The sequence below is a fragment of the Myxine glutinosa genome, chromosome 6 (assembly GCF_964187855.1).
Source record: "Myxine glutinosa chromosome 6, kmMyxGlut1.1, whole genome shotgun sequence".
NCBI lineage: Eukaryota > Metazoa > Chordata > Myxini > Myxiniformes > Myxinidae > Myxine > Myxine glutinosa.
Window position 1 is genome coordinate 2244938 of NC_136266.1, and position 27825 is coordinate 2272762.

The window sequence follows — 27825 nt, forward strand, 5'->3', positions numbered from 1 at the left end:
AGTCATTGCTGAGGCAGGGAGGTATAGTCATTGCTGAGGTGGGGAGGTATAGTCATTGCTGAGCTGGGGAGGTATAGTCATTGCTGAGCTGGGGAATATAGTCATTGCTGAGGTGGGGAGGTATAGTCATTGCTGAGGCGGGGAGTTAGTCATTGCTGAGCCTGGGAGGTAGTCATTGCTGAGCTGGGGAGGTACAGTCATTGCTGAGCCAGGGAGGTATAGTCATTGCTGAGCCTGGCATGTAGTCATTGCTGAGCTGGGGAGGTATAGTCATTGCTGAGCCGGGGAGGTATAGTCATTGCTGAGCCGGGGAGGTATAGGAATTGCTGAGCCGGGGAGGTATAGTCATTGCTGAGCCTGGGAGGTATAGTCATTGCTGACCTTGGGAGGTATAGTCATTGCTGAGCCGGGTAGGTATAGTCATTGCTGAGCCTGGGAGGTATAGTCATTGCTGAGCTGGGGAGGTATAGTCATTGCTGTGCAGGGGAGGTGCAGTCATTGCTGTGCAGGGGAGATGCAGTCATTCCTGAGCCGGGGAGGTATAGTCATTGCTGAGCTGGAGAGGTATAGTCGTTGCTGAGCCCGGGAGGTATTGTCTTTGCTGAGCCGGGGAGGTATAGTCATTGCTGAGGCGGGGAGGTATAGTCATTGCTGAGCCGGGGAGGTATAGTCATTGCTGAGGCGGGGAGGTATCGTCATTGCTGAGGCGGGGAGGTATAGTCATTGCTGAGGTGGGGAGGTATTGTCATTGCTGAGCCGGGGCGGTATAGTCATTGCGGAGCTGGGGAGGTATAGTCATTGCTGAGCCGGGGAGGTATAGTCATTGCTGAGCCGGGGAGGTAAAGTCATTGCTGTGCTGGTGAGGTATAGTCATTGCTGAGCCGGGGAGGTATAGTCATTGCTGAGCTGCGGAGGTATAGTCATTGCTGTGCTGGGGAGGTATAGTCATTGCTGTGCTGGGGAGGTATAGTCATTGCTGAGCTGGGGAGGTATAGTCATTGCTGAGCCGGGGAGGTAAAGTCATTGCTGTGCTGGGGAGGTATAGTCATTGCTGAGCCGGGGAGGTAAAGTCATTGCTGTGCTGGGGAGGTATAGTAATTGCTGAGCTGGGGAGGTATAGTCATTGCTGAGCTGGGGAGGTATAGTCATTGCTGAGCCGGGGCGGTATTCATTGCTGAGCTGGGGAGGTATAGTCATTGCTGAGCCGGGGAGGTAAAGTCATTGCTGTGCTGGGGAGGTAGAGTCATTGCTGAGCCGGGGAGGTATAGTCATTGCTGAGGCGGCGAGGTATAGTCATTGCTGAGCTGGGGAGGTACAGTCATTGCTGAGCTGGGGAGGTATAGTCATTGCTAAGCTGGGGAGGTACAGTCATTGCTGAGCCGGGGAGGTATAGTCATTGCTGAGCCGGGGAGGTATAGTCATTGCTGAGCTTAGGAGGTATAGTCATTGCTGAGCTGGGGAGGTATAGTCATTGCTGAGCTGGGGAGGTATAGTCATTGCTGAGCTGAGGAGGTATAGTCATTGCTGAGCCGGGGAGGTATAGTCATTGCTGAGCTGGGCAGGTATAGTCATTGCTGAGCTGGGGAGGTATAGTCATTGCTGTGCTGGGGAGGTATCGTCATTGCTGAGCTGGGGAGGTATAGTCATTGCTGAGCTGGGGAGGTATAGTCATTGCTGAGCCGGGGAGGAATAGACATTGCTGTGCTGGGGAGGTATAGTCATTACTGAGCCGGGGAGGTATAGTTATTGCTGAGCCGGGGAGGTATAGTCATTGCTGTGCTGGGGAGGTATAGTCATTGCTGTGCTGGGGAGGTATAGTCATTGCTGTGCTGGGGAGGTATAGTCATTGCTGTGCTGGGGAGGTATAGTAATTGCTGTGCTGGGGAGGTATAGTCATTGCTGTGCTGGGGAGGTATAGTCATTGCTGAGCCAGTGAGGTATAGTCATAACTGAGCCAGGGAGGTATAGTCATTGCTGTGCTGGGGAGGTATAGTCATTGCTGAGCTGGGGAGGTATAGTCATTGCTGAGCCGGGGAGGTATAGTCATTGCTGTGCCGGGAGGTATAGTCATTGCTGAGCCGGGGAGGTATAGTCATTGCTGTGCTGGGGAGGTATAGTCATTGCTGTGCAGGGGAGGTATCGTCATTGCTGAGCCGGGGAGGTATAGTCATTGCTGTGCTGGGGAGGTATAGTCATTGCTGTGCTGGGGAGGTATAGTCATTGCTGTGCTGGGGAGGTATAGTCATTGCTGTGCTGGGGAGGTATAGTCATTGCTGTGCTGGGGAGGTATAGTCATTGCTGTGCTGGGGAGGTATAGTCATTGCTGTGCTGGGGAGGTATAGTCATTGCTGTGCTGGGGAGGTATAGTCATTGCTGTGCTGGGGGGGTATAGTCATTGCTGTGCTGGGGTGGTATAGTCATTGCTGTGCTGGGGGGGTATAGTCATTGCTGTGCTGGGGAGGTATAGTCATTGCTGTGCTGGGGGGGTATAGTCATTGCTGTGCTGGGGTGGTATAGTCATTGCTGAGCCGGGGAGGTATAGTCATTGCTGTGCTGGGGAGGTATAGTCATTGCTGAGCTGGGGAGGTACAGTCATTGCTGAGCTGGGGAGGTATAGTCATTGCTGAGCCGGGGAGGTATAGTCATTTCTGAGCTGGGGAGGTATCGTCATTGCTGAGCTGGGGAGGTATCGTCATTTCTGAGCTGGGGAGGTATAGTCATTGCTGAGCCGGGAAGGTATAGTCATTGCTGTGCTGGGGAGGTATAGTCATTGCTGAGCCGGGAGGTATAGTCATTGCTGAGCCGGGGAGGTATAGTCATTGCTGAGCTGGGGAGGTACAGTCATTGCTGAGCTGGGGAGGTATAGTCATTGCTGAGCCGGGGAGGTATAGTCATTGCTGAGCTGGGAAGGTATAGTCATTGCTGAGCTGGGGAGGTATCGTCATTGCTGAGCTGGGGAGGTATCGTCATTGCTGAGCTGGGGAGGTATAGTCATTGCTGAGCCGGGAAGGTATAGTCATTGCTGTGCTGGGGAGGTATAGTCATTGCTGAGCCGTGGAGGTATAGTCATTGCTGAGCCGGGGAGGTATAGTCATTGCTGAGCCGGGGAGGTATAGTCATTGCTGAGCCGGGGAGGTATCGTCATTCCTGAGCCGGGGAGGTATAGTCATTGCTGTGCTGGGGAGTTATAATCATTGCTGAGCCGTGGAGGTCGAGTCATTGCTGAGCTGGGGAGGTATAGTTATTGCTGAGCTGGGGAGGTATAGTCATTGCTGAGCCGGGGAGGAATAGTCATTGCTGTGCTGGGGAGGTATAGTCATTGCTGAGCCGGGGAGGTATAGTCATTGCTGAGCCGGGGAGGTATAGTCATTGCTGTGCTGGGGAGGTATAGTCATTGCTGTGCTGGGGAGGTATAGTCATTGCTGAGCCGGGGAGGTATAGTCATTGCTGAGCCTGGGAGGTATAGTCATTGCTGTCCTTGGGAGGTATAGCAATTGCTGAGCTGGGGAGGTATAGTTATTGCTGTGCAGGGGAGGTGCAGTCATTGCTGTGCAGGGGAGGTGCAGTCATTGCTGAGCTGGGGAGGTACAGTCATTGCTGAGCCGGGGAGGTATAGTCATTACTGAGCCGGGGAGGTATAGTCGTTGCTGAGCCGGGAAGGTATAGTCGTTGCTGAGCCGGGGAGGTATAGTCATTGCTGAGGCGGGGAGGTATAGTCATTGCTGAGGCGGGGAGGTATAGTCATTGCTGAGCCGGGGAGGTATAGTCATTGCTGAGGCGGGGAGGTATAGTCATTGCTGAGGCGGGGAGGTATAGTCATTGCTGAGGTGGGGAGGTATTGTCATTGCTGAGCCGGGGAGGTATAGTCATTGCTGAGCCGGGGAGGTATAGTCATTGCTGAGCCGGGGAGGTATAGTCATTGCTGAGCCGGGGAGGTAAAGTCATTGCTGTGCTGGTGAGGTATAGTCATTGCTGAGCCGGGGAGGTATAGTCATTGCTGAGCTGGGGAGGTATAGTCATTGCTGTGCTTGGGAGGTATAGTCATTGCTGAGCTGGGGAGGTATAGTCATTGTTGAGCCGGGGAGGTAAAGTCATTGCTGTGCTGGGGAGGTATAGTCATTGCTGAGCCGGGGAGGTAAAGTCATTGCTGTGCTGGGGAGGTATAGTAATTGCTGAGCTGGGGAGGTATAGTCATTGCTGAGCTGGGGAGGTAGAGTCATTGCTGAGCCGGGGAGGTAGTCATTGCTGAGCTGGGGAGGTATAGTCATTGCTGAGCCGGGGAGGTAAAGTCATTGCTGTGCTGGGGAGGTATAGTCATTGCTGAGGCGGGGAGGTATAGTCATTGCTGAGCTGGGGAGGTACAGTCATTGCTGAGCCGGGGAGGTATAGTCATTGCTGAGCTGGGAAGGTATAGTCATTGCTGAGCCAGGGAGGTATAGTCATTGCTGAGCTGGGGAGGTACAGTCATTGCTGAGCTGGGGAGGTATAGTCATTGCTGAGCCAGGGAGGTATAGTCATTGCTGAGCTGGGAAGGTATAGTCATTGCTGAGCTGGGGAGGTATCGTCATTGCTGAGCTGGGAAGGTATAGTCATTGCTGAGCCGGGAAGGTATAGTCATTGCTGTGCTGGGGAGGTATAGTCATTGCTGAGCCGTGGAGGTATGGTGATTGCTGAGCCGGGGAGGTATAGTCATTGCTGAGCTGGGGAGGTATAGTCATTGCTGAGCCGGGGAGGTATCGTCATTGCTGAGCCGGGGAGGTATAGTCATTGCTGTGCTGGGGAGGTATAGTCATTGCTGAGCCGTGGAGGTCTAGTCATTGCTGTGCTGGGGAGGTATAGTCATTGCTGAGCCGTGGAGGTCTAGTCATTGCTGAGCTGGGGAGGTATCGTCATTGCTGAGCTGGGGAGGTATAGTCATTGCTGAGCTGGGGAGGTATAGTCATTGCTGAGCCGGGGAGGAATAGACATTGCTGTGCTGGGGAGGTATAGTCATTGCTGAGCCGGGGAGGTATAGTTATTGCTGAGCCGGGGAGGTATAGTCATTGCTGTGCTGGGGAGGTATAGTCATTGCTGTGCTGGGGAGGTATAGTCATTGCTGTGCTGGGGAGGTATAGTCATTGCTGTGCTGGGGAGGTATAGTCATTGCTGTGCTGGGGAGGTATAGTCATTGCTGTGCTGGGGAGGTATAGTCATTGCTGAGCCGGTGAGGTATAGTCATAACTGAGCCAGGGAGGTTTAGTCATTGCTGTGCTGGGGAGGTATAGTCATTGCTGAGCTGGGGAGGTATAGTCATTGCTGTGCCGGGAGGTATAGTCATTGCTGAGCCGGGGAGGTATAGTCATTGCTGTGCTGGGGAGGTATAGTCATTGCTGTGCAGGGGAGGTATCGTCATTGCTGAGCCGGGGAGGTATAGTCATTGCTGTGCTGGGGAGGTATAGTCATTGCTGTGCTGGGGAGGTATAGTCATTGCTGTGCTGGGGAGGTATAGTCATTGCTGTGCTGGGGAGGTATAGTCATTGCTGTGCTGGGGAGGTATAGTCATTGCTGTGCTGGGGAGGTATAGTCATTGCTGTGCTGGGGGGGGTATAGTCATTGCTGTGCTGGGGTGGTATAGTCATTGCTGTGCTGGGGGGGTATAGTCATTGCTGTGCTGGGGAGGTATAGTCATTGCTGTGCTGGGGGGGTATAGTCATTGCTGTGCTGGGGTGGTATAGTCATTGCTGAGCCGGGGAGGTATAGTCATTGCTGTGCTGGGGAGGTATAGTCATTGCTGAGCCGGGGAGGTATAGTCATTGCTGTGCTGGGGAGGTATAGTCATTGCTGTGCTGGGGAGGTAGTCATTGCTGTGCTGGGGAGGTATAGTCATTGCTGTGCTGGGGTGGTATAGTCATTGCTGAGCCGGGGAGGTATAGTCATTGCTGTGCTGGGGGGGTATAGTCATTGCTGTGCTGGGGGGGTATAGTCATTGCTGAGCTGGGGAGGTATAGTCATTGCTGTGCTGGGGAGGTAGTCATTGCTGTGCTGGGGAGGTATAGTCATTGCTGTGCTGGGGTGGTATAGTCATTGCTGAGCCGGGAAGGTATAGTCATTGCTGTGCTGGGGTGGTATAGTCATTGCTGAGCCGGGGGGGGGTATAGTCATTGCTGTGCTGGGGGGGTATAGTCATTGCTGTGCTGGGGTGGTATAGTCATTGCTGTGCTGGGGTGGTATAGTCATTGCTGTGCTGGGTGGTATAGTCATTGCTGTGCTGGGGGGGTATAGTCATTGCTGTGTTGGGGGGGTATAGTCATTGCTGTGCTGGGGTGGTATAGTCATTGCTGTGCTGGGGAGGTATAGTCATTGCTGTGCTGGGGAGGTATAGTCATTGCTGTGCTGGGGGGGTATAGTCATTGCTGTGTTGGGGGGGTATAGTCATTGCTGTGCTGGGGAGGTATAGTCATTGCTGTGCTGGGGGGGTATATTCATTGCTGTGTTGGGGGGGTATAGTCATTGCTGTGCTGGGGAGGTATAGTCATTGCTGTGCTGGGTGGTATAGTCATTGCTGTGTTGGGGGGGTATAGTCATTGCTGTGTTGGGGGGGGGGGGTATAGTCATTGCTGAGCCGGGGAGGTATAGTCATTGCTGTGTTGGGGGGGTATAGTCATTGCTGTGCTGGGGTGGTATAGTCATTGCTGTGTTGGGGGGGTATAGTCATTGCTGAGCCGGGGAGGTATAGTCATTGCTGTGTTGGGGGGGTATAGTCATTGCTGTGTTGGGGAGGTATAGTCATTGCTGTGCTGGGGAGGTATAGTCATTGCTGTGCTGGGGAGGTATAGTCATTGCTGTGCTGGGGAGGTATAGTCATTGCTGTGCTGGGGAGGTATAGTCATTGCTGTGCTGGGGAGGTATAGTCATTGCTGTGCTGGGGAGGTATAGTCATTGCTGTGCTGGGGAGGTATAGTCATTGCTGTGCTGGGGAGGTATAGTCATTGCTGTGCTGGGGAGGTATAGTCATTGCTGTGCTGGGGAGGTATAGTCATTGCTGTGCTGGGGAGGTATAGTCATTGCTGAGCTGGGGAGGTATAGTCATTGCTGAGCTGGGGAGGTATAGTCATTGCTGAGCTGGGGAGGTATAGTCATTGCTGTGCTGGGGAGGTATAGTCATTGCTGTGCTGGGGAGGTATAGTCATTGCTGAGCTGGGGGGGGTATAGTCATTGCTGTGCTGGGGAGGTATAGTCATTGCTGAGCTGGGGAGGTATAGTCATTGCTGAGCTGGGGAGGTATAGTCATTGCTGTGCTGGGGAGGTATAGTCATTGCTGTGTTGGGGGGGTATAGTCATTGCTGTGTTGGGGGGGTATAGTCATTGCTGAGCCGTGGAGGTCTAGTCATTGCTGAGCCGGGGAGGTCTAGTCATTGCTGAGCCGGGGAGGTATAGTCATTGCTGTGCTGGGGAGGTATAGTCATTGCTGAGCTGGGGAGGTATAGTCATTGCTGAGCCGGGGAGGTATAGTTATTGCTGAGCCGGGGAGGTATAGTCATTGCTGAGCTGGGTGGTATAGTCATTGCTGTGCTGGGGAGGTATAGTCATTGCTGAGCTGGGGAGGTATAGTCATTGCTGAGCCGGGGAGGTATAGTCATTGCTGAGCCGGGGAGGAATAGACATTGCTGAGCTGGGTGGTATAGTCATTGCTGTGCTGGGGAGGTATAGTCATTGCTGTGCTGGGGAGGTATAGTCATTGCTGAGCTGGGTGGTATAGTCATTGCTGTGCTGGGGAGGTATAGTCATTGCTGTGCTGGGGAGGTATAGTCATTGCTGAGCTGGGTGGTATAGTCATTGCTGAGCCGGGGAGGTATAGTCATTGCTGAGCTGGGTGGTATAGTCATTGCTGTGCTGGGGAGGTATAGTCATTGCTGTGCTGGGGAGGTATAGTCATTGCTGAGCTGGGTGGTATAGTCATTGCTGTGCTGGGGAGGTATAGTCATTGCTGAGCCGGGGAGGTATAGTTATTGCTGAGCCGGGGAGGTATAGTCATTGCTGTGCTGGGGAGGTATAGTCATTGCTGTGCTGGGGAGGTATAGTCATTGCTGTGCTGGGTGGTATAGTCATTGCTGTGCTGGGGAGGTATAGTCATTGCTGTGCTGGGGAGGTATAGTCATTGCTGTGCTGGGGAGGAATAGTCATTGCTGTGCTGGGGAGGTATAGTCATTGCTGTGCTGGGAGGTATAGTCATTGCTGTGCTGGGGTGGTATAGTCATTGCTGTGCTGGGGAGGTATAGTCATTGCTGTGCTGGGGTGGTATAGTCATTGCTGTGCTGGGGTGGTAGTCATTGCATGCGATAAGTCCACGGAGTGCATCCATTTGTTTGTCATAACAAAACACACCTGCACACAGTGATTCCGCTGAGGCCGAGTGATGACGTCAAGCCTGTTTATTCCTGATACGTGAAAACCATGCCCACAAGAAACAGACTTTTTGGAATGGCGGCCGCATTTTCCATCCGAACATCATGTAACTTTGTTGACAAATTCTCCACAGGTAGGTGCACCTATGTCAAAAGTTATGTGTCAATCGCTCAAGCGGTTGTGGAGAAAACAAATTTCAAAGAATAACAACAAAGAGCAATCAGAGATTGCAGACTCTCGCCAGGACGTGTTGTACATTCTTGTACATTCTTTCATTATTTTCTACAACTCCACTTTCATTAGACACGCGTCACACATCACGTCCTCTTTATAAAACTGAATTCAGTATTATATTTTAAATATATATTTTTTCATGAGGCTGTCTTTGGGGTCTTTTGACTCCCCGGGGTATTTTGCATCTTCAAAGTCTTTTGGTTCATCAGGGTCCTATGGATCTTTTGGGTCATTGGGGTCATTGGGGTGTTTTGAGTCCTCGGGATCTTTTGTGTCTTCTGAGTCTTCACGGTCTTTTGGGTCCTCTGCTTCTTCATGGTATTTAAGAATCTTCAACGTATGTTTGGGATCTTGGTGGTCTTAAGGGTCATGAGGGGTCGTAAAGGTTCTTCAAAGGTCCAATGGGTCTTTAGCAGTCCAAAGTGTCGAAAAGTGCATTCCAATAGTACATAATTAATAGACGTACATAATTAATAGATAGGATGCCATTGACTTTAAAAAGTACGTAATTAATAGATGTATTGAAAACTCACATGGCTGGAGAGGATGATATTGTACAGCTTCTTCTTCTTCAGAAAATAACAACTTCTGGCTGCCCGACCATAAGACCAATCATGTTGAAATTTTACGCACGTGTCCTGCTTTACGACTACTACATTACTTTGAAGTTTCACATCAATTAAGCGGTTCAAGAGATATAATTTTTTAAAAAGTTTTGTTTCTTTTTTCTCTTCTTTTTTGTATACAAGATCGAGGCTCGTGTAAGAGCTAACATTAATCACAAAAAGACAAACTGACACATAAAACATAAGATAAAGGGAGCGGGAGAGAGTTTTTGATAAAGATAGCCACCCCACCACCAGGACGAGGCTCAGGTCTATCATACCGGAGGAGGGAGTAACCAGGAAGAGAAGTTAAGGAATCAGAGACATCTTGAAGGAGGAAAGTTTTTGTTAAGTAGATCAAGTCTGGTTTGTCAGAAGCAACCTGTATGGAGAGATCAATCAGGTTTGAGCGAAGGCCCCGGATGTTTGAGGTCCATACCGTTAAGGAAGAGGAAAGGGGAGCATTGGGTGCAGGACAAGTAGGGTAAGATGAGGAAGAGGAGGAGGTAGGGAAAGCTGTTGATAGTGTGTCGGAGATTGCATAAGATCTAGGAGAAAGGGAAGGATGAGGAGGACAAAAGGCTTGATGGTGATGGGAAGAGGCACAGTGAGGTGTTGTTTGAGGAGGGGCAGAGCATAGTCCAAGGTTGGAGGAGGTGGAGGTATGTGATGGAAGGGAGAGGAAGTGGGGAGGAGGCAGCTTTGAGGAGGAGTTGGTAGGGGGGAGATTTGGAGGGAGATTGTAGGGCGGGAGATTTGAAGAGGAGGGGGGGGGGGGAGTTTTGAAGGGGAGGGGTGAGGGGGGAGTTTTGAACCGGAAGAGTGAGGGGGGAGTTTTGAACCGGAGGAGTGAGCGGGGAGTTTTGAAGGGGAGGGGGGAGGGGTGAGTTTAGAAAGTGGACGATTGATGAAAAACGAACATTGATTACAACCTGTATTTATTGTGATTTTCAAGTCAGAGATCCGTTTGAGAACGATAGAGGAGGGGTGGAATGAAGGTGAGTTTCGAGAATGTAGTGAGGAATGACTGTAAGAGATTGAATTTTTTTTGAAATGGAATGATTTGAAGAGGAAATTTAAAAAAGCCTTTTAAATAGGAAGAAAAACAGCGTGTTGTAATAAACCACTGAATAAAACACTGCAGGGGAAATTTTAAACATATTTAAACAGAACCGAGAAGAACAATCTGGGAAAAAGTCCCTGAAGTCCCTGCATTGTGGGGCACCAAAGGGGGCTCGGCAATGACGCACGCTGAAAGGGAGTACTCAGTTTTCACTCTGGTTGTTTGTTTGCTTGTTTTCAAGTTTGTCCGGGCGATATCTCAGCCATCCTTTGAGCGAGGAAGCTGAAATTTCGGCACAATAGTGAGAAAGTCCTTTGTCAAAAACGATATTTTTTGTTTTTTGATTAATCAATTAATTGATGAGTTATTTAATTATTATCGATTAATTAAGTACTTAAACATTTCTTTTCTCATCTGGGCATTATCTCAGGCACCTTTTGAGTTTGGAAGATGATATTTGGACATGCCAATGACCAAGTGATTTCGCTGTAAAGGCTATTTTTGATTTGTTGATTAGTCAATTAATCGATTAATTATTTAATTATTCGATTAATGACTTAAAAAAATTAATTAAAATTAAAAAAAATTAAGTTACAGATTCGGATGAAATGGTGGTGGTTTATGTATTATATTAGCCAATTGATTAATAATTAAATTTATTATTATTATTATTTATTTATTTTCATTATTAATCATTTATTTATTTTCTTTCTTATTTGGCCAATATCTCAGACATCCTTTGAGCGAGGAAGCTGATATTTGGACATGACAGTGACCAAGTGATGTGGCTATAAAGGATATTTTTGATTTATTGATTATTCATTTAATCGATTAATTATTTATTAATTAATAAATTAATTATTTAATTTTTTATTAATGACTTTTAAAATTTAATTTCTAAAAGTTACATCTTCGGATGAAGCACTAGTGGTTTAGTTATGCTATTGGCTAATTGATTGAGAAAATATTTTATGACAATCTTTGATTGATTTTAATTATGCAATTAATCAATCAATTAGCGTATGCCTCTCCCTCCAAATACAGTCTCTATGAGCTGCACGACGGTATTGATTTCCAAAGGTTCCACTCCCATCTCGTAGGTGCACATGTCTGGCCTCGTGGACTCTGGGAACGCCTTCACTTGCCTCCGTGATTGCCTGCCCGCTGCTTGTGGGAGGTGTCGTCCTCTGGACGGTACAGCCCACGGGGTGGCCCCAATAAAAATAAAGTTGTCATCCCCTCTTCTGAGATCTACAGCATACTATGCCACCATGGCTTGTGATGCAGTGGCTAGACAGCTTGTTTGACCTTTGAAAGCGCACATTGTTTTCCTGGTGGCTGTTTGTGGCCACAAGTCCTCACCTAGCCTCGCCTTCTAACAAGAGGTTTTCAAACATACAATCTTCTCCTCACACAATATGTCTATAAATTACATACGCTTCCTCCTCAGCATCACATTTAACAAGATGACCTATTCTGACAGGTCTTACTCTCCTTATACATGGCAATCTAACATATTCAAAATACACACCATACTATTCTTACAACAATCCCCCAGTCACTTCCACAATATCATAATGATGTACTTCAGTGATGCTTTAGTGACTATGCTGTTAAAATCTATCCTGTAATACCGTAATTCTGTGATCAGAACGTTCTCACCTCGTGGCAGTTCACACACAACACCACGACGCCCGGTTTTGTCACATGTTGTACGACTCCATTGCCCCGTCATTTGCCTCATCCAGACGCACGTGTCCACATTATCCGGCTTCACCTCACCCCAATGTGGTGCCCAATTCGTGTATTTCATCGGGGAACCATCAGACCATGAAAGTTGATCGTCTGTGTCAGGTGAAAATATGGGTGGAGATATTACCGACGTACATGAGGGTTAAATGCACTTTTGAGACAAGATAATATATTTAGAGTACTGTACTGAAAAGGATTCCACAATGAGGTTACCAAAGTGAATGTTGAATAACGGTGAAACAAATCAATAATCCCAAGTGAGACAGATGCTCGTCCCCCGATTGAGGGCGGTCGTAGTCGGGCTGCATTAGGTGATAAAAGGGGTCTGAATGGTCTTTGTGTTGGAAAGGGTCTCGGGGTTTTAAATGGTTGGAGGCTTGAAAGGGATACATGTATATACACACATACGAAAAAAAAACAAAAAACATATATATATATACATACATATATGATGGATAAAATCCGAGAGGAAAACCTGCTGCCCTGTGCAAGAAAGCTGAAATTGTGGCGGAAGTTCACCTTTCAGCATGACGACGACCAGAAGCACACAACTAAAGCTACACCTGGAGTGGCTAAGGAACAAAAATGTAAATCTCCTTGAGTTGCCCAGTCAGAGCCCCAACCAAAATCCAATTGAAAATCTGTGGCATGATTGAAGATTGCTGTCCATCAACGCTCCGCGCGCAACTTGACTGAGCTTGAACAGTTTTGTACTGAAGAATGGGCAAATATTGCCCCATCAAGGTGTGCAAAGTTGGTAGAGACCTATCCCTACAGACTCAGAGCTGTAATTGCTGTCAAAGGTGCTTCCATCACATATTAACTCAAGGGGGTGGACATTTACCAAACCAAGATATTCTAGTTTTGATTGCAAAATAACCCCCCCCCTAAAAAAAGTTGCCGTGGATACATAAAATTGTCCATTTCAATAAGATTAAAATTCACGATCTTAATCAACGCTCAGGTCAATCGGATGAAAATTGATGATTTTAGAAGTTTGACCTAGAGTTGACCTTTGACCTTTTGGCTTCAAAAAATGGTTACTTTCCCAATTCATTGATACACTATGTAATTGGTGTTTGATTCACAAGTTTGATTCACATTCTCAAGACCGAACTCTCTTATCTGTCTCCCTCTTCCAAATCCTGGTGGCGTCTGGTCAAATCTGTTTCGGATGTTTGTTCCCCCTCCATCCCCTCCCTTACCTCAAACGGCTACACAGCTGACACCGCACGTGAAAAAGCTGAATGCCTCAACTCTGTGTTTGCCTCTAAATCTTGTGTCCCAAACCCATCCCTCTCTGTACCCACCATACCCAGTTGTATCCAGCTGCTCCTGGACTCCGTGTCCTTTCCTCCTGACAAGGTGGAAAAGTTTCTGTCAACCCTCGACTCTGATTCTGCAACTGGACCTGAGGGCATCAGCTCACAGGTCCTAAAATCCTGTTCTTCCGCTCTTTCACTCCCTCTCTCTGTTCTCTTCACCCTCTCTTTTGCTCAAGGTCATCTGCCATCTGCTTGGAAATCAGCCAACATCACCGCTTTGCACAAACAAGGTGCAAAAACAGATCCTATCAACTACAGACCAATCAGCCTTATCCCAATTATCAGCAAAGTCATGGAATCCATCATTGCTTCGGATATGAAATCTTTCCTCTTCTCCAATGGCTTGATCTCTGATCATCAATTTGGTTTCAGACCAGGTCACTCTACTCTGGACATGCTGCTTCTGCTGTCTCAACAATGGATGGAGGTCCTCAATGCCAAACAGGAAATTAGAGCTGTCTCCCTCGACATATCACGTGCCTTCGATACGGTCTGGCACCCCGCTCTGCTCACCAAACTCTCCTCCTTTGGTATCCATGGAAATCTCCACGCATGGCTGGCGGACTTCCTCTCTAGTCGTCGTCAACGTGTGGCCCTGAATGGGTTTCTCTCATCTCCTCTTCCTGTTCAGGCTGGAGTTCCCCAAGGCAGTGTTCTGGGCCCTGTGCTTTTTCTGGTCTTCATCAATGATCTCTCTGACTCTCTCGAAAATCCTCTCTATCTCTTTGCTGATGACTCCACTCTCTGCCGCTCCATTCCTCATCCCTCAGATCGGCAGTCTGCAGCCTCCTCACTCTCTGCAGACCTGGACAAAATCACAGACTGGGCAAACAAGTGGAACATGTCTTTCAATCCTGACAAATCTCACACTCTTACGATGTCTCTCCGAAAAGACCGACTGGACAACCCTCCCATCCACTTTCTGAATAATCCTCTCCAAGAAGTTCTGTCGCTCAAGCTTTTGGGTCTCACTATCTGTCATGATCTTTCTTGGGAAAACCACATTTCAAATCTGGCCTCCAAAGCCAGTCGCCGACTGGGCATCCTCCGTCGTGCGAAGTCCTTCCTTGGCACACCTGAGCTCCTCACCACATACAAGGCTTTCATCCGCAGCTTAATGGAATACTGTTCTCCCCTATGGGCTGGTGCTCTTGCCTCACACCGAGCTCGTCTTCACACTGTTGAAACCAAAGCGTTCAGAATCATTGGAATCTCCCGCGATGAAGCTAACTCCGAGGGCCTTTCACTTACTCACCGCAGGCAGGTTGGTGGTCTTTCCGTCTTCTACCGACTCCTCTTCTACGCATAAGATCTGCCTGCAACCCTCTTATGGTGAAATTGCCAAAATCAAGACTCTCTGCTCACCTTCACTCCTTCATTCCTCTTTTCTCCCGCCTCTGGAACAAACTCCCTCACTCTCTTCAATCCCACTCCTCCCTCCAGGTCTTCAAAACAGCTGTTCACCACCATCTCTTATCTTCCCCCATCCAAAACCTTGATCTTTTCTACCCTCGTTAAAGAACAAAATGAATGAAGTGTAGGTGTGTAAAGAAAGCAACCTGCATTATTACATACATTATATTAAAATTTCAAAACCATTCATTTGTGCTCCACCTGAGATAAGAACATCAAAAACACTTACTATCTGTGTTGAAGAAAAGTCCGAGCCAAACTCCTCCACCTATGGTATGATCATAGGCCTGCAGGTGTTCCCAAATGAAATAATTCTCATGTTCGTCCGCAATTGAAGCAACTTGTGCATTTGGATCTGCAATTCACAGGAACAGTGTTTGAAATCAGGTAACTGTGTATTAAAATATACCGGAGACGGGCAAGAGTGGCCATGAGAGTCAGGTAGGTGGACCAGGTGGAAAGGGCTAAAGTTATATAGGTGTGTGACAGTAAGTCACAGTTGTTAAGTTATATAGGTGTGTGACAGTAAGTCACAGTTGTTAAGTTATATCGGTGTGTGACAGTAAGTCACAGTTGTTAAGTTATATAGGTGTGTGACAGTAAGTCACAGTTGTTAAGTTATATAGGTGTGTGACAGTAAGTCACAGTTGTTAAGTTATATCGGTGTGTGACAGTAAAAACCTACGGCCGGAATATTGGGTTATTGATGGACGCAGGAGCCTACCATTCCAGGTAGCTTCCACGTGGGAAGAAGGAGGGCGGTGGGGATCACGTACCCTTCATCCACATCCACTCTGAGTGTTAAGATGTCACAAAAATGTCATTCATCCACATCCACTCTTGTGACTGAGTGTTTAGATGTCACAAACATGTCATTCATCCACATCCACTCTTGTGAATGAGTGTTAATATGTCACAAACATGTCATTCATCCACATCCACTCTTGTGAATGAGTGTTAAGATGTCACAAACATGTCATTCATCCACATCCACTCTTGTGACCGAGTGTGAAGATGTCACAAAAATGTCATTCATCCACATCCACTCTTGTGACTGAGTGTTAAGATGTCACACAAATGTCATTCATCCACATCCACTCTTGTGACTCAGTGTTAAGATGTCACAAAAATGTCATTCATCCACACACACTCTTGTGACTGAGTGTTAAGATGTCACAAACATGTCATTCATCCACATCCACTCTTGTGAATGAGTGTTAAGATGTCACACAAATGTCATTCATCCACATCCACTCTTGTGACTCAGTGTTAAGATGTCACGAAAATGTCATTCATCCACATCCACTCTTGTGACTGAGTGTTAAGATGTCACAAACATTGCAATCATCCACACCCACTTTTGTGACTCAGTGTTAAGATGTCACACAAATGTCATTCATCCACATCCACTCTTGTAAATCAGTGTTAAAATGTCACAAACATTGCATTCATCCACATCCACTCTTGTGAATCAGTGTTAAAATGTCACAAACATTGCATTCATCCACATCCACTCTGGTGACTCAGTGTTAAGATGTCACAAACATTGCATTCATCCACATCCACTCTCGTGACTCAGTGTTAAGATGTCACAAATATGTCATTCATCCACATCCACTCTTGTGAATGAGTGTGAAGATGTCACAAACATGTCATTCATCCACATCCACACTCGTGAATGAGTGTTAAGATGTCACAAAAATGTCATTCATCCACATCCACTCTTGTGACTGAGTGTTAAGATGTCACAAACATTGCATTCATCCATATCCACTCTTGTGACTCAGTGTTAAGATGTCACAAACATGTCATTCATCCACATACACTCTTGTGACTGAGTGTTAAGATGTCACGAAAATGTCATTCATCCACATCCACTCTTGTGACTGAGTGTTAAGATGTCACAAAAATGTCGTTCATCCACATCCACTCTTATGAATGAGTGTTAAGATGTCACAAAAATGTCGTTCATCCACATCCACTCTTATGAATGAGTGTTAAGATGTCACAAAAATGTCGTTCATCCACATCCACTCTTGTGAATGAGTGTTAAGATGTCACAAAAATGTCGTTCATCAACATCCACTCTTGTGAATGAGTGTTAAGATGTCACAAACATGTCATTCATCCACATCCACTCTTGTGACTCAGTGTTAAAATGTCACAAACATGTCATTCATCCACATCCACTCTTGTGAATGAGTGTGAAGATGTCACAAAAATGTCATTCATCCACATCCACTCTTGTGACTGAGTGTTAAGATGTCAAAAACATGTCATTCATCCGCATCCACTCTTGTGAATGAGTGTTAAGATGTCACAAACATGTCATTCATCCACATCCACTCTTGTGAATGAGTGTTAAGATGTCACAAACATGTCATTCATCCACATCCACTCTTGTGACTCAGTGTTAAAATGTCACAAACATGTCATTCATCCACATCCACTCTTGTGAATGAGTGTGAAGATGTCACAAAAATGTCATTCATCCACATCCACTCTTGTGACTGAGTGTTAAGATGTCAAAAACATGTCATTCATCCGCATCCACTCTTGTGAATGAGTGTTAAGATGTCACAAACATGTCATTCATCCACACCCCACTCTTGTGACTCAGTGTTAAGATGTCACAAAAATGTCATTCATCCACATCCACACTCTTGTGAATGAGTGTTAAGATGTCACAAAAATGTCATTCATCCACATCCACTCTTGTGAATGAGTGTTAAGATGTCACAAAAATGTCATTCATCCACATCCACTCTTGTGAATGAGTGTTAAGATGTCCAATGCAGGCAGCACTGGTCTATTACTATGGAAACTGTTGGCCCTTCCAGGGAGAGTGAGAAAACAAAGAGCACCTGTTATAATTGTCGTTTGCCTGACCTTGGCAAACATCTCCTGTAATTTCATGTTCTCTTGTTCTTATCTTGTTATTGCATTCTCACCTTACCCTGTGTACTATATAAACTATGGTCGATCGTGTGGAGATTAAGGAAGAGCTGTGTTGGACTTAGGGTTATTGGCCTAGACCTCCCACGTCTTTCCTTCCATGTACATGTAAATGTCCTATATTTAATAATAAATTAAAGACCGACGGAGCGGGGGGAGGAAGGGGATTCCTGATGTGATTACGTCTTACGTCATTACTGCATTGAAGCGGCTGAATCTCCACACTCCGCCATTTTGATTTATATGCCGTTCATGCCGAACATATCATCAAACCTGTCATATATAACAATCGCCATGCTCTACCTTGACGTTTTTATTCTGTGTGAAACACAAACAAACCGATTGTTAAAATGCTCATCAAATATCAAAAGCATCGGCGTTATGGCTGTTCCATCAATACGGTACGTATAGGCCTTAGGCTTTTTGCATCACCTTTGGACCGCTTCGGACAAATTAAGCCCAGGTTTCTTAATACAGTAGTGTATCGTTTTCATAATAGTCATAATAATAAAGTGTAGTGTGGTGCTGGGCACACACGTTAAATAAAGGTAGTCCACAACGCTTTGGGTTAGGTCGCTCTTTATTACTTGCTCACTCGTCAGCACTCCGTGCTCGGGGCTGCCAGCCGCGTGTATATCTGGAGGCCAGGCCTCACCTGGGGCGTGGCCGCCACCCACTGGTGCTCGGAATTATGTCACTGCGCCAGCGAGTCATCGTGTCCGCCACACGCGCCCCCCCAGAATTCCCACGCACCTAAAGGGTCACTTTTCGGGGCAAACGGATGACCCGGCCAAAGCGCCCTCTGCCGGCTGGCGGCGTCTGGGATGCCGGGATGCCATCTGGGATGCCTCTAGTGGCATCTGGGATGGGTGCAGGGCAGGGGGGGTGGCGTGACGGTGGGGTTGGGCGGTGCCTGGGGTCCGCCCGCCGGGGGGCGGCCCCGACGCGGGGGCAGAGCCGCTGGCAGGGGGTGGTCCAAGTCGAGGTGGGCTGGCTTGAGGCGGTCCACGGAGACGCGGTCAGGAGTACCGCCGATGTCCAGGGTGAAATGCTTCGCCCTGGTCTCCAGCACGCGGAAGGGCCCGTCGTACGGGGGCCGCAGCGGTGTCCGGTGGGCGTCGTGGCGGACGAACACGTACTCCGCCGTGCGAAGCTCCGGGGGGACGTGCGTTGGCGGGCAACCGTGGTGCGCCGTCGGCACCGGGGCGAACCTCCGGGCGGTCTCCTGCAGTACCGCCTGGCGAGGAGGCGTGTGAACCCGGCGAAACATGGTGCCGTGGAGTCGGGGAGGAACTCGCCTGGCACCCGCAGCGGTTGTCCGAAGACCAACTCCGCCGCGGATGCGCGCAGGTCGTCCTTGGGCACCGTCCTGAGGCCCAGCAGGACCCAGGGGAGCCTGTCGACCCAGCCGCTGTCGCGGAGGCTGGCCCGGAGCGCGGCCTTCATGGCGCGATGGAAGCGCTCGCACAGGCCATTGGCCTGTGGGTGGTAGGCCGTGGTGCGGTGCAGCTGGACGCCAAGCCCCCGCGCTACCGCCCCCCAGAGCTCCGAGGTGAACTGGGGGCCGCGGTCGGACGAGATGTCCGAGGGGGCGCCGAACCGCGCAACCCAAGTGGCGATGAACGCCTGCGCAACGTCCGCCGCCGTCGTTGCTGCCAAAGGCACGGCCTCCGGCCACCGGGTGGTGCAGTCCACCATTGTGAGGACGTGGGTGAAACCAGGGGCAGAGGTCCCACCAAGTCCACGTGAACGTGGTCGAACCGACGTCGGGCACCGTAAACGGGGCCAGCGGGGCCTGGGTGTGGCGGTGAACCTTCGCGCGCTGGCACGCGAGGCACGTCCTGGCCCAATCGCGGACGGCCTTCCGGAGGCCATGCCAGACGAATTTGTCGGCGACCAGCTTTTGGGAGGCCTTCGTGCCCGGGTGGGACAGGCCGTGGATGGCGTCAAAAACCTGGCGCTGCCAGCCGGCGGGCACGATGGGGCGAGGCCGGCCGAGGGAGACGTCGCACAAGAGGGCCGCGCCCGCGCCGTCGAACGGTACCTCGGTGACGCGGAGGCCCGTGACGGTGGTCCAAAAAGCCTGGACGGCGGGGTCGGCGGACTGGTCCGCCGCCATCCGTGCATAGTCGATCCCGAGGTGGACCGCGTGGGCGACGGACCGGGAAAGGCAATCCGCCACTGGGTTGTCCTTCCCCGCGACGTGCCGGATGTCCGTCGTGTACTCGGACACGGCCGAGAGGTGACGCTGCTGCCGGGCCAACCACGGCTCGGTGACCTTGGCCATCGCGAAGACCAGGGGCTTGTGGTCGACGAAGGCCGTGAACGGGCGGCCCTTGAGCAGATGGCGGAAGTGCCGGACCGCCAGGTGGAGCCCGAGCAGCTCGCGGTCGAAGGTACTGTACCGCCGTTCGTGCGGGCGGAGCTGCCGGCTATAAAACACCAACGGCTGCCAAGCACCCTTCACCCATTGCTCGTGCACCGCGCCCACCGTGTAGTCCGACGCGTCGGTGGTGAGGGCGATCGGTACATCGGGCGCCGGGTGCGCGAGCATGGTGGCGTTAGCCAAGGCGAGCTTCGCGCCCGTGAACGCCGCGTCCATCGGCTCGGTCCAGGCAATGTCGCCTTTGCCCGGCTTCCCCCGGAGGGCCTCGTGCAGGGGGTGCAGGAGCTGGGCGATGCGGGGCAGGAAACGGTGATAAAAGTTCACCATGCCCAGGAACTCCTGGAGCCCCTTGATCGTGCAGGGGCGCGGAAAACCCCCGACCGCCTCCACCTTGGCCGGTAAGGGGATGGCCCCGTGCCTGGTGACGCGGTGCCCCAAAAAGTCGATTTCGGTGACGCCGAACCGGCACTTGGCGGGGTTGATGATCAGGCCATGTCGGCCCAAGCGTTCGAAGAGCGTGCGGAGATGGCGGAGGTGCTCCTCACGGGACGCGCTTGCGACGAGGATGTCGTCCAGGTAGACGTACACAAAGTCCAAGTCACGCAAGACGCTGTCCATAAGCCGCTGGAACGCCTGGGCCGCATTCTTCAACCCGAAGGGCATCCGCAGAAACTCGAAGAGGCCGAATGGTGTGATGATGGCCGTCTTCGGTATGTCCTCCGGCCTGACGGGGACCTGGTGGTATCCGCGGGTGAGGTCCACCTTGGAGAAGAGGGACATTTTCGCCAACCGGGCGGAAAAGTCCTGGATGTGAGGGACCGGGTAGCGGTCGGGGGTGGTAGCTTTGTTCAGGCGGCGGTAGTCTCCGCACGGCCGCCACCCGCCGCCGGGCTTGGGCACAATGTGCAGTGGCGATGCCCATGCGCTGTTGGAGCGCCGGACGATGCCCGCTCCAGCATGGCGAACTCCCCCTGCGCCACGGCGAGCTTCGCCGGGTCGAGGCGGCGCGCCCGGGCGTAGACCGGTGGCCCGACGGTGGGGATGTGATGCTCCATCCCGTGCTTGACGGCCAGCGCCGAGAAAGTGGGCCGCGTGAGGGCCGGGAAACTGGCGAGGAGGCGTGTGAACTCGTCCACTGCCGGAAGCGTGCAGACCAACCTCGCCGGGACCGAACCGCTCAGCAAGCCGCTTGGCGAGCCGCTCGGTGAGCCGCCCAGGGAGCTGCTCAACGAACTGCTCAGCGCGCAAGCAAGCGAGCTGAAGGTTTCAGCTTGGACAAGGCGTCTGTGCCTCACGTCCACCAGCAGCCCATGCGCACAGAGGAAGTCCGCTCCGAGTAGGCCCATGGGGACACTAGCGGTAACGAACGACCACTGAAAATGCTGCCCCCCGAACCGCAGCGAGAGACAATGCTTTCCGAACGTGCGGATGGGCGTGCCGCTGGCGGCAAGCAAAGCGGGGCCCCGGCCCTCAGCTTGCTTGTCGGACGCGGAGGCAGGGAGGACGCTCACCTGTGCTCCCGTGTCGCACAGGAAGCGACGACCCGAGGAGGTGTCTGTTATGAACAGAAGGCTGCCAGTATGGCCGACACTCATGGCAGGAAGCGAGCGCCGGCCTGGCCGTTTCCCGACCTGCCAAAAGTACAAGGTGGGCGGCAGGACCTGGCCTTGTGGCCAAACCTGGTATGGAACTGGCACCAGGTCTGGCCTGGTGGTGGTTGTCGCGCCGGTCGTGACGACGGTGGTGGGCGGGGCGTGGCGGCGGCCACGAGCGGATCCGCCAAACCTACGCCGTGTTCGGGAGGATCAGAATGCCATGCCACGTGGCGATCCGCCAAACCTACGCCGTATTCGGGAGGATCCGAACGCCATGCTACGTGGCGATCCGAACCACTCGTGCCGGGATCCACGACGGCCGTGCTATATGCCGGCCGTGCGTCGTGGGCTGCGAAAAACTTGTCTGCTTCTCTGGCCAGGGCGCGCAGTTCCGTAATGGTCGAACCGGCGAGCGCGAGCCACACCTGTACAGGTAGCTGGCGGAGGAAGAGCGCACGGAAGAGGAAATCCGCGTGGCCGTCGCCGAGCAGGGACAGCATGTAATCCATGCGGGCGGACGGTCGTGTGTCGCCGAGTACGGGAAGGTCCAAAAGACGTTCAGCACGGTCGGCCTCTGTGAGGCCAAACGTGTCGAGGAGCAGCCGCTTGAGCGCCGCGTACTTGCTCTCGTCCGGCGGGTGCCGGAGGAAAGACACGACTCGGGCGGCCGTGCCGGATCCCAGGGCAGCGACCACGTAAAAGTACCTCGTGTCATCCGCCGTGACGCCCCGGAGCTGGAATTGGGCCTCGGCCTGCAGAAACCAGGTGTCGGCCTGCGCTTCCCAGAACTCCGGTAGCTTGATCGCGACAGCATTGGTGGCCATAGCACGTTCGGGGAACAGCAACGGCTGAACCAGTCGGAGGTCACCAGTGTAGTGTGGTGCTGGGCACACACGTTAAATAAAGGTAGGCCACAACGCTTTGGGTTAGGTCGTTCTTTATTACTTGCTCACTCGTCAGCACTCCGTGCTCGGGGCTGCGAGCCGCGTGTATATCTGGAGGCCACGCCTCACCTGGGGCGTGGCCGCCACCCACTGGTGCTCGGAATTATGTCACTGCGCCAGCGAGTCATCGTGTCCGCCACAAAAGTGAATATAACCATAACACTTTTATCCCAATGTCATGAATACATAGTTCATGGATTGAAGTGGTGTATGGTTTATGAATCAATAAGCGGTGTTCGGCACTAATATTAATAACTGCAGGAGTAAGGAATTAGCCTCGGTTTTTTTTAATGGTAATATCATTTTCGAAATATCACGATAACATTATAGTAAATCTAATCATAACAGTAATCCCTTCGTCGTGACTGCAAATTTACTGGAAGTTAAAATATATAATCTTCTACATATTGAAGTAGCAGGAGTTTTGTGTCCGTTACGCCATTCCTTCTATGATGTCATTACGATGGCTGACTCCACCGACCGACAATTTAATTTACTTGTTCACTCGCTCACTACGGGAGTGGCAGGAAGTGTCATTCCTCTTTGTGGTATATAGATTACAGTCGATCTATGGCCGGGTCTCAAGAACATTGGGTGTGTGTTCATTCACCAAGTTTCTTGTGGAGAGATCGCCAAGTGGTTTAACCATTCGAGCAAGCACTCCATTCAAAACCCTTAAGGAATGGCTGGCTTGGCAAGCGCTACTTGGTAAATGAGCACACCTCCAACCCTTGTGGGGTATATAGATTACATTAAATCTTCGCTCAGTTCTGTAAGTAAAACTTACCACATAGATGTCGGGATTCCTCCAAATTTCTTTCTTTAATGCTATAAACAGCATTAGTGACTCTTTAAAAAGCTAATCATGTGTGCTTGTGGTTTATAATATTTTACAAGCCCAGCTACATCGCTGTTAGACTTCCGGTCGTGTTTTCTTTTTATCTATCTTCTATATTATTTTTATTTAATATTTATTATTTATTATATTATCTATACATATAAAAGAAAGTTTTTGTTTGTTTGTTTGTTTGTCTGCACATGCTAATCTCCTGAACGGTGAAAGATATGAGGAAACCTCCAATACAAAAAATGTTGGGACGGGCCCTGTGAGGATTATAGGCTAGGTGGCGAAGCCGGTTGAGGCCGCTTTGGCGGGGCCGGGCCCATTTCGCAATTAAAAGCTGAGCTAAATTATAGTAGTCAATCTGCTATGGCCGCGAGTAAAAGCTGAATTATAGTAGTAAATTCATTCAAAAAGAACCAAAAATGTCGGGACGGGCCCCGGGAAGGTTATAGGCTAGGTGGTGAGGCCGGGTGAGGCCGCTTCAGCCGGGCTGGGCTCATTTCGCAATTAAAAGCTGAGCTAAATTATAGTAGTCAATCTTCTATGGCCGCGAGTAAAAGCTGAATTATCTATCTATAATTCCAGCAATCTCTGTGTGTATGTTTGTATGTTTGTATGTTTGTATGTTTGTATGTATGTTTGTCTGTGACCGCTGTTTCTCGACAACTACCGGTCCGATATACTTCAAACTTGCCAGGTATATTGCTGGGGACCCGAGGATGTGCCTTTTCAAGGTTTTAAATTAATCGCAGAAGTAGTTACCGAGCTATGTCCAAAAAACGATTCAACCAATCAGAGAGCAGCGAGCTATCACGTGTGCCGAACGTGGCGAACAGACTCTGCCTCGGATGGCACATTTGAGAGCGTATTCATTTATTTCCCGTCGGCAAACTATGTTGCCGTTAAACTATGTTTTAAAACTAATTAAAACTAATTTGCGATTCATCGTAACTGCGATTTGCGACCTTCCGGACAGTCAAATGAGGACGTCACTTCCGGACTTACGTAGCGGCTAGCGGGCGCCATTTGGAGGAGCTGGGAAGACTCAGTCGTGATAGAGTGAGCCTGAGTGAGTATATCAAGACAAGAACAAGATCTAGAAGGAGGTATGTACGGTGCGATTCATATAATATATTGTTTAGTTATCGTCGATGAGGAATTTGGGGGCCCGATTAACTGCAGCGCCATCCGAGCTGCGGCGTCGGGACGATACATTCATTGTACGGTAACATCACGCACTTACGGGCACGTCCTATATATATAGTACGGGCATGCCCTAGTAGTAGTAAATTCATTAAAAAAGAACCCGGGTAACACAGGGTGCTTTCGGCTCGTATATATATATATAAAAGAAAGTTTTTGTTTGTTTGTTTGTTCGTCAGCACGCGCTAATCTCCTGAACGGTGAAAGATAGGAGGAAACCTCTGAAACAAAAAATGTTGGGACGGGCCCCGGGAAGGTTATAGGCTAGGTGGTCAAGGCCACTTCGGCCGAGCTGGGCCCATTTCATAATTAAAAGCTGAGCTGAATTATAGTAAGCAATCTTCTACAGCCGTGAGTAAAAGCTGAATTATAGTAGTAAATTCATTCAAAAAGAACGAAAAATGTCGGGACGGGCCCCGGGAAGGTTATAGGCAGGGTGGCGATGCCGGTCGAGGCCGCACAGCCGGGCTGGGCCCATTTTGCAATTAAAAGTTGAGCTGAATTGTAGTCGTCAATCTTCTACGGCCGCGAGTAAAAGCTGAATTATAGTAGTAAATTCATTCAAAAAGAACCCGGGCAACGCCGGGTGCTTTCGGCTAGTATACATATATATATAAAAGAAAGTTTTTGTTTCTTTGTTTGTTTGTTTGTTTGTCTGCACGCGCTAATTTCCTGAACGGTGAAAGATAGGAGGAAACCTCTGAAACAAAAAATGTCGGGACGGGCCCCGGGAAAGTTATAGGCTCGGTGGCTCGGCCGGTCGAGGCCGCTTTGGCCGGGCTAGGCCCATTTCGCAATTAAAAGCTGAGCTGAATTATTGCAGTCAATCTTCTACGGCCGCGAGTAAAAGCTGAATTATAGTAGTAAATTCATTCAAAAAGAACCCGGGCAACGCCGGGTGCTTTTGGCTTGTATTATCTTCTTCTCTTATCTTATCTGATCTTATCTATCTACATATATATAAAAGAAAGTTTTTGTTTGTTTGTCTGCATGCGCTAATCTCCTGAAAGGTGAAAGATAGGATAAAACCTCTGAAACAAAAAATGTCGGGACGGGCCCCGGGAAGGTTATAGGCTAGGTGGCTTAGCCGGTCGAGGCCGCCTCGGCCAGGTTGGGCCCATTTCGCGATAAATCTTCTTCTTCTTCCAAAATTCTCTTGAAGTACAACTTATGCACTTAATAGGAATATCTGACTGATTGCAACACATGCTTTGAAAATTCTCTCTCCCAGGGTCCGACAGAAGAAAGAACAAGGAATCGTTGAGCACTAACTGATACTGGGCTCGCGTCAGACCTATGCACAGAAGATTAAATTCATTAAAAAATAACCCGGACAACGCCGGGTGCATTCAGCTAGTATTAATATATTATTATTATTATTATTATATCTTTATGTCTATATCTTCTCATCTTATATCTTATATTATATTATTATTTATTATACATATAAAAGAAAGTTTTTGTTTGTTTGTTTGCGCAAGCTAATCTCCTGAACGGTGAAAGATAGGAGGAAACCTCCAATACAAAAAATGTCGGGACGGGCCCCGGGAAGGTTATAGGCTAGGTGGCGAGGCCGGTCGAGGCCGCTTCGGCCGGGCCAGGCCCATTTCACAATTAAAAGGTGAGCTGAATTATCATATTCAATATTCTGCGGCCGCGAGTAAAATCTGAATTATAGTAGTAAATGCATTCAAAAAGAACCAAAAATGTCGGGACGGGCCCCAGGAAGTTATAGGCTAGGTGGCGAGGCCGGTCGAGGCTGCTTCGGCCAGGCTGGGCCCATTTCGCAATTAAAAGGTGAGCTGAATTATAGTAATCAATCTTCTATGGCCGCAAGTAAAATCTGAATTATAGTAGTAAATGCATTCAAAAAGAACCAAAAATGTTGGGACGGGCCCCCGAAAAGTTATAGGCTAGGTGGCGAGGCCGGTTGAGGCCCACCTCGGCCAGGCTGGGCTCATTTTGCAATAAATCTTCGTCTTTCAAAATTCTCTTGAAGTACAACTTGTGCACTTAATCGGAAGATCTGACTGATTGTAACACATGCTTTCAAAATTCTCTCTCGCGGGGCCCGACAGAAGAAAGAACAAGGAATCGTTGAGCACTAACTGATACTGGGCTCGCGTCAGACCTATGTTCAGAAGATTAAATTCATTCAAAAAGAACCCGGGCAACGCCGGGTGCATTCAGCTAGTTAATCTTACTAGAAATCACCAAATGTCCGTCTGTCTGTCCGTTCAAAGGTACCGCAAAAACGGCTGAACTGATCGCAACAATATTTTGGGTGGGTAATCCTCGGATGCCCTGGAGTAAAATAGGCTATATTGTTTTTCCAAGTTTTCCAATTTTCCAGTTTTTCCAAACACGATGGAATAATATTTACCGATATGAACAGTGATGTGGCTTTTGTTGAAATTCTACGTACCAGGAGAGAGTAGATCGACTCCTGACGAACTCTTCCTATATAAATGTGCGGCTCCGAAGTAACACGGCAGCGTGTGCAAAGCGACTGAGAAACAGGTGTAGCGGCCGCTTCCGTGTTACAGATTCGGCGCACAATCTTCACACATAGAAGTCTTCATACTCCTGAGAAAGACATGTGGCGGCCACTTCCGTTTTCCAGAATTCAATCTTTTTTCAAAATGGGCGCCATGTATTGTTTAGATTTTGATGATTTGCATGTGATATGATTCAACGGATGTTTATATGAATCGTTTAAAATAAAAAGCCTTCAATTTCTGATATTTTGCCTTTTCATTTGGGCTTCCCAATTGAAGCCCCGCCCGAAGGGCAGGTACCGTTGCTCGTCATAATAATTTGATTTCTTTACTCAAGTTGTTTAATTCGCTTGGGAAGTACTTATCTGGGGAACAGAAGTTGCAGGACCTTGAGATTTGGGAGCAGACATTGCACGGTTGAAGATGCATGCCGGGATCAGGCACGTGTGCACGAATCGGGCATGCTGAGCACTTTTATTTCCATTCCTTTCTATCTAATGTTCTGTTACTCCTTTTCAGAAATAAACGGATTTACGAACTACTCGGGTTGTGCGAGTGAGTTTGGAGTGTTACATGTACGTGTGTGTGTGTGTGTGTGTGTGTGTGTGAGTGTGTGTGTGTGT

The 27825-nt window shown here is 49.4% G+C and overlaps 1 protein-coding gene across 1 annotated transcript in view; it reads right to left on the bottom strand.

The window, feature by feature from the left end:
• Positions 1 to 27825, bottom strand: part of MRC2 (mannose receptor C-type 2) — a 323383-nt gene that overhangs the window by 14231 nt on the left and 281327 nt on the right. Inside the window, exons 27-28 of the mRNA XM_078779556.1 lie at positions 15007 to 15132; positions 11950 to 12132 (exon numbers count right to left, since the gene is read on the bottom strand). Of these exons, the coding sequence (XP_078635682.1) occupies positions 11950 to 12132; positions 15007 to 15132 (309 nt within the window). The remainder of the gene's footprint in view (positions 1 to 11949; positions 12133 to 15006; positions 15133 to 27825) is intronic.